The 7568-nt window shown below is 40.2% G+C and overlaps 1 protein-coding gene across 1 annotated transcript in view; it reads left to right on the forward strand.

Annotated features, from left to right (window-relative positions):
- The window catches only part of LOC107189123 (phosphatidylinositol 4-phosphate 5-kinase type-1 gamma-like), a 35399-nt gene that overhangs the window by 21991 nt on the left and 5840 nt on the right, over window positions 1-7568 (forward strand). Inside the window, exons 15-17 of the mRNA XM_015577597.1 lie at window positions 1540-1747; window positions 2097-2308; window positions 5613-5713. Of these exons, the coding sequence (XP_015433083.1) occupies window positions 1540-1747; window positions 2097-2308; window positions 5613-5713 (521 nt within the window). The remainder of the gene's footprint in view (window positions 1-1539; window positions 1748-2096; window positions 2309-5612; window positions 5714-7568) is intronic.

Below are 7568 nucleotides of genomic sequence, written 5' to 3' on the forward strand. Positions count from 1 at the left end.
TGTTCGAACGAATCCTCCCACGTCCAGAGAACGAAAGAAGACACCAGTAGCTCGGTGTTCTCGTGTATTGTATATTCTGTCCAACTACACGGGCGCACTTTGTTTATTGCCGTTTTACTTGTATCCTGTACCGTCTCCAACGTCGATTTTATGGCGTCGACGAGGTATCGTTTGCAACCGTCGTGGCCTACGATCACGCATAAAAGTATAATAACCACGTTTGAAAACTCGTAGTGTGTAAAGATTGGTTTTCTTTTCTCGCCTCGATCAGGCAGTGTGTCTTCTCTGCATGCGTAGACGTTTTCACGTTTGATAGAATAAGAAATAGACGTAACATAGCCAGAAAGGATCTAGATAACAAAAATGAGAAATCATGTCTAATATTAATTTTTTTACCAGTGTCAGACACGTTAGTCGATTAATAATCTAATGTAGGTCTACGAATTTCATGTTTCGACTTTAATAATATTTTTAACTTAATCGAAAATAGTTTCTTATCGAATGGATTTACTTAATTTTATTATTCATAGAAAAAATAAAGAGAAAGTGAATTTAAAAAAAAAACAGTAAGGATGCTATTTACATCGTTGCGTCTATCTCTTAATGAAAAAGTTAACAAATTTTACATTATCCATCGATACACCCGTCGTTCCATCGATTATACAGAAAAACAAGTCTTGTTGGAGTGGTTGTGTACGGTGTGTGCTCTCTGTATCATAATAAAGGGACGTTCACACGAGTGTGCTCGATTACACTGAAAAATACCCCTTGTCGAGCAAGAATCAAATTCGCCTCTTGCGACGTGCTGGCTAAAGTAGTTTTGCTATCTGTGCGCCTCCGTAGAACACGCAATGTAGATGGTTTTACTCTGGTAGTGTGTTAGTTCTCGTTACCAATTAGCAAACTTTAGAATGGCTTATTCGGACTGACTTCAATAGGAAGTGATCTCGATTTATAATGTTCTAACTGTCTTTTCGTCCTTTGAGAAACTTCTTTTTTTTTTCGAACTTATACGCTTGGGTGAATTTTGCGCCAATTGACCGTAATTATATATGCACCGTGAGTTGTTTGCTGTGTGACAAAACGTTAGAAATGCTGTTACTGTTACTTTTAACTCCGTGCTTAGTGTAATCACCGATAACAGAGCGTTAAGTAGCATTTAAATCCTTGTCCTTTCCCGCCACTGTTGTGGGAAATCAGATCCCTTGAAATTAATCGAGTATTAACAACCTGTCAAGAATTTGCTTCTATATTTTCTAATAGTAACTATGTATATATTTTGAGTAGTTCAGTTCACAGCTTAGTTCATGTTTTTCATTGACTAACACGGTTTTATTGATTTTTGTCTTTTAAACAATTGTTCTAATCGTTATAGAGAGTCGAACGATTTTTGTTCACCATGAATTTTCTCTGGTCTCCTCGAGACCCTCCTCCGCTAAGATAGATGTTCTCCTTCCCCCTTAGAACCACCTCCGTCGATGACGAAGCAAGCACACTGTGTTCTGTTCATTAGGGCTAATTGTAGTGCGCTTTTTGTAGGTGGCACCCTTCCTTCCACCTGCTCCACCCCGCCCCCGCCCTTTGACGATGCAGTGCGCTCGAACGACCAAACACTGGCCTCCGGTGGTCAACTTCAGCAGGGTGCATCGGCCACGATTCTAACGAGCAGTCTGAGCAGTGCTCAATCCAAGCAGAACAAGGTCGTGCACCACGTCACCCTTACAAAGACTTATCACGATGCCGTTAGGTGAGTGATTGTCCTTTTATTTAGATAAGTCCAATTTTAAAACATTAATTACAAATTTTCGAAGAACGTATAAAAGATACAAAAAGTACTTCCCTATTTCTCTTCAATTAACGCTTGTCAATTTCAATTTTTGTAATAGAATAATATTTTTTCTTGAACAAGTAAACATTAATCAGACGATTCTTCAGCCTTATTAACTCTCTTTAAAGGTCAGGAAGACAATCTTAAATGCTACCATTTTTCTATATATCATTCGAATAGAATTGTTCCAAATCTGATCCGAGGGAACCTGAAATCGCAAATAAATCTTGCTACAAACTAGAAACATAAGCGTCAATCAACGTTTCAGCATATCCGACGTCCACTTAGAGAGCAGTGGTAGCGGAAGCGGAAGTGGCGGAAGGGAAACAAAGTCGTCCCTGAGCGTCGAGAGCGGGGGTAGCAGTCGAGGTTGTGGCGGTCTCACCTGGACACCACCTGCGGGCAGCGCCGAGGGCTCGACGCCGACTTGGACCGAGGGCACTCCGTCCTTCACCGAGAGTTCCAGCAGCGGTGACGCAGGTAAGTTCCTCTACGCGCTGAGCATCTACTACAGCTCCTGAAGAGGCCCACTGGGCGCCACGAAGACTCCCTCGTTTTCTTCTTCTGCTTCTTCTTCTTCTTCTCCGGTCCTCGCGGCGAAAGGATTCGCGTCGGGCGTACACGTCCTGTTGATTGTCCAGTCGCTTTCTTTCAATTCGAATCGCGATCCTTCCACTTCTAATCCCTTGCGCTGGCGTTTACCTGTGCGCAGAACGTTTATAAAAAACGAACAGAGATCAAACATGTATGGATTAGAATTTCCTTAAATGTTTACGATTATTTACTAGCTTTAACGAATTCACAATATTCTCATGAATCGATATTAGTGTCTTCAGTGATGGTTATTGCGGTACGTAACTTTTTGCGGATGAATAGAAAGAATAGAATCAGATTTTACTTGCAGAAATGTCACTGCTGTAACAAGTGATAGTATCAGTATTTAAATAATAGTGGGGTGAAGGCACCAATGAATGAACACTTGAGAGATTTTGTAACTATTATAGTCAAATTCTAAGTGATATTAATGTTGATAAATATTTCGTACATAAAAATTAGATTTTTTAATATCTACCTTTTTATAACGTATAGATTTCAATTTGAAAATTGGAAGAATGTAATTTTTTAATTAAAAAGAAAAAATACAGATTTCACCAGGAAATTAACATTACTAAGCAGTGCCGCGAACATTGTTTGAATATGAAACAAGAAATTGAAAAGAATCAATATTTAATAATGTTTAAAATAAAATACTGTTCATTCACTGGTACGTGTGCATCCACCCTATACAATTTTTTTCATTTCTAACATTTATGTCTTCGTATGAAAAATATCCTTGGTGTTCAGAAACATTCTCATTCGCCAAGAGATAATAGGCACAGTTACCTCTAATTACGAAATTTACATCTTTCATAGTCTCTGGTTCTCATCGTTCACACTGTGATTCTAAACAAATCGATTAAACGATCTCATTAACACTTTCGGAGCCGGGAACTCTGGAGCACAATGAAACCTGGGAGCCTAGTGAATCTACCTCGACAACAAGTATAGAAATAAGAATAATCTTTTCTTTTTTTATTATCGTGCTTCATTAGTCACATACGATTAGAAAAGAATATTAAAAGTGTTTGTTACCCGTCAGCTATAATTGTTAGTGTCAGTGACTCCCAGCTGGTAACTCGATGCGTGGTACGTCATCAGTTGCGAAAGTGTTAATATAAAGAAAATGATACCCATCTGTTTCACGTCACGTCGTGAACCGGTGTCGTTCCAACGCAAGGGGTTAAAGAGGTATACAATGTAGCAGAAAGTCCAGAATACCGATAAAATTTCTTATCGAAGAAAACAGTCCATTAACCGAGAAAAAGAATTAAGTAACATTAGCTTCGTTATTGCCGCAAAAACGACGTGATTAATATCCATCCCAGAGCAACGATTGAAGTCAAGTAGACGTATTAATCGTATCAAGTAACGGGCAATCAACGCGGCTCTCGCGCCAACAACCGGAAGTCTGATTAACGTGCCACGTTTTAAGGTAGTGTGTTCTGAAAAGAACCTCAAAAAGAAAAGTCATCGTTGTTTGTCATATCATCGTTATTCGAGTAGCACGATGCATCGAGGACATTGAACCAATTATTATTATACGGAATATAATCCTTCTCTGTAAGAAACGAAATCCTTATATGTAATAAGCGTGTACGATAATTAGATAGGCTAGAATGTCGAGATAAGTAACCGTAGCCTTAAAGACACAATTGAACATCTTGTAATGGTAATAGAGTTAGACTTGCCATTAGGTACTTTCGTTGGTTGTACCGATACATGGTATAATCAGAGAAAATTAGATAGGTTTTCGAGTGAAGCGAGTTAAATCCGTTGTTACGACATGATACATACGCCACTTGGATCAATTTCGTGCTGAAAACGATATAATGCATCGTTGCCGATAATTGATTTAAACGACGGAGGAAGCGGCTGTACTTTCGTGCTCGTTCCAACTCCATCAGCTGCCTTGTGCTAATCGAATCGAGACGATTCGAATTAGATAGACTCGAAATACGCGCGCAACCGAATAAGAAATTCCAGTGCCTAAATTTAATGCCGTTGTCATATGTGTTCTAGATTGTAATACAAGATTGTCGCCCGTAAGTGTTAATTAAGAGAGAATCAAACACGAACAAGAATACATTTATACATAATTAATCGAACGAAGGTGCTCGTCCGAGGTCGACAAATTGCAAGAGCCAAATGGGATGGTATAATAAAGTGAAATGAAGGGAAACTCGTTGACGAGCACGTTTGTTAAATATATATTTAATCAGTTAAACGACACGATAATATCGATTGTTCTAGTTAAGTCGGTGAACATTTACAAAATACAGTCGAACAAAAACAAGTGCCCGGTGTTTCTTAGCCCTGTCTAGGTGAATTACGAGAAAAGCCTTGTGAAAACACTCGAAATCTCTTCTCTTCTTTTTCCTCGACAGTAAGAGCGACAATAAAACGACAATTGCAAAAACACCAGACCTCACTCTCATTAAAAGAAAAACCCCGTTAACACACACCCGTTCTACTTTTGACTTTTGATACGCACGCACGTTCACGACAATCAGCATTCATCCCTAGAACCAATACGCCTCGAGATAAGTTTCGAATTTACTCTCTCTCTCTCGTTTTCTATACTTATTCTATTCATTCTTGCTACACTCGCATATACGATATTAGCTACACACGCTTCTTGTCACCCGTAGACATGGATCCGTAGGTTCTGCACGCTTTTCTATTCTCGAAGCATCTTGGCGACCTTGATAATCACGGAGGATCATTCTGATGACGATTTCGGTGGAACTTGAGATAAGAGAATTTCGATGTATACTTTTATATAGTAAAAACCATAACCATTATATTTAGTATAGTTCGTTGTTGCATCGACAATCAAATGTGCTCTTTTTCTTTATAGCCAACAGTGGTTGGCTAAATGTAGATGAAGTAGAAATGTTTGACAAGATCTAAATTATTTTTTATTTCCTATTATTAATTCCGTATTTTTACCATTAACGTGTCGAAGTTCCACCATTTCTGTACAATCCACTTTGTCACCAAAGTCATTAAAGTGGTCCTCCGGAGCACAAAACTTGAGTCCACAGTTTCTAACCCATAGATTGCCGACTCGACTCGAACACTATCACTAGGCAGACACGTTATCTGTGCTCCGGTGACCGTCCAGCTGCAACTATTCTAATCATCTAGTTTTCTCTTGCACTATGACGACTAACGATCATTTTAGGTTGCCCGACGACGCCGATCAGGGGCAGCCAGCGTCACGACGACGGAGGGAAGATCGCAGCCACCGTCGAAGAGGCGCTAGCCAGTCTCACTACGGAAATGGTAAGTTGGTAATCGTAGCTTTGGACGATCGGTTACGCGAGAAGGCAGAGTCGAGCTGTTCGAAAACACCGATCAACAACAAAGAAAATACAACACAGCCTTGTTTCGTCAATATCTTGATCTGTAGACATGGAGAAAGCTAGACTCTTTTTTGGCGCAACAGAGGCACTTGGACCCAAGTTGCTACTAGTTGAGGCTACCATGTATAAGCAGTGATCTTTTGCTAGTTTCATCAGGATCTATTGACACACTGCTACCTTTGTTTCACAATAATATACTTTCATCAACATACATTTATCATTCTGTTCAATATATTTTGTCATAGAGAACCAATGTGTCCAAACCCCTCTTTTATCCACTGGTAGCTACCACATTAGCAAAGCATCAAAATCATTTTCCAAAGGGACACAGTTTATACATGGAAGCTTCAACCAGCATTCAATATACACGACCTATTCTAGGTCTTAATTTTCAGTGAAAACAGCTTAGATTGTTAAATTCCGAATCGCCACGACTCTGTCTTCTCCGGCCGATCCCACGAGGCGGTAAGTGCACCAAATTGTCGGTGACCGATCGATCGGACTGTGTAAATGTTTCCCCGAGTGGCCGAGGGTTTATTGTAACTAATAAAACAGCCCCGCGACGACGACACGCCGCGAAGCGAGTCGTCTGCGTCGTGAGTACTTACGAGGTGGGCTCACGCTGTCGTTTAGGAACAGAGAAAACCCCCCGATGAACGGTGGACTTCCAATCCCGACGGCATTCAGTCGCCGTGGACCTCTAGTCTCTTCTGTACAGTCCTTGTTACAGTCACTATCTGTTGTTTAGTCGTTATTCAGACGCTTCTGTTCCTGTCGCGTTCGAAACGAAGGAGCGCCGATTCAGTCGCACGGGGAGCGTTCCAAAGCGATCGTTCAATAACATTCATCTTTTTATTTCAATCGTATATACATACAATCACAATGTAACGATTCCTCGTGGATTACGTGTAAAAGAAAAATGCATGAGGAGTTGGAGACTGCCGAAGATATTATCTATACGGTTTCCCTCGCTGCTTCGAGCATTTTGGGCTGAATTAGCATAGTCCAGTTTCCTTAGCTATTTTAAAATTGAATTTGATATTTCATCGAGGCATTCCGTAGAGGATGTTGCATGAGGAGTCAGATTGGGTGATTCGAGGATCAAGAGATGATCGAAGATTGTAACGTGAAATGGAATGTTTTCTTGTTATCGGTTGGCTATTTGGGTCCGCTGACGCATTTATAAGCCGTTGGTCAAAATTTCAATTAATCCATTTGCATCACAACTTAAATTGCAAGGTCTGCTTATAACGGGAACAGTAGAACTGAACAGCATGCCACGGATTATTCCATGTTTGGTGATAGAAAGCAGACATTACTCGCGGAACATTCCACTTCTGTGATGCAAATAGGTTAATAGCAGTAACAAATACTGTATTGATTTACTGGTTGTCACAACATCCATGTATGAGTGATAAAACCACAATAATATAGATACTATGTTCATTTTCTTTTCTTTGTACTAATAGTCTATTAATTGTAAGAGGATCTAGTCTCCAATGCGAGGTCAAAGTTCCTCGAGTCACCGATCTAACGTTTTTTTTTCCACGGAACGACGATTATCTCTCTCTCTCTCTCTCCCTCTCTCTCTTCAGCGTGTTACGCCACCGTCAAAACGCATCCTCGAGTTTCTGCATGCTTGCACCGTAGTGTACGCAACGAAGAATACCGACATCAGCGTTTCTATCCTGGTCTTCTTCGCCAAGCCCTGCATTTTTTTTTTTTTTTTTTTTTTTTGGGAATGTAAACGCAAACCCCCCAACCCTTTTAAACCT

This window comes from Dufourea novaeangliae, unplaced genomic scaffold, assembly GCF_001272555.1.
Source record: "Dufourea novaeangliae isolate 0120121106 unplaced genomic scaffold, ASM127255v1 scaffold125, whole genome shotgun sequence".
NCBI lineage: Eukaryota > Metazoa > Arthropoda > Insecta > Hymenoptera > Halictidae > Dufourea > Dufourea novaeangliae.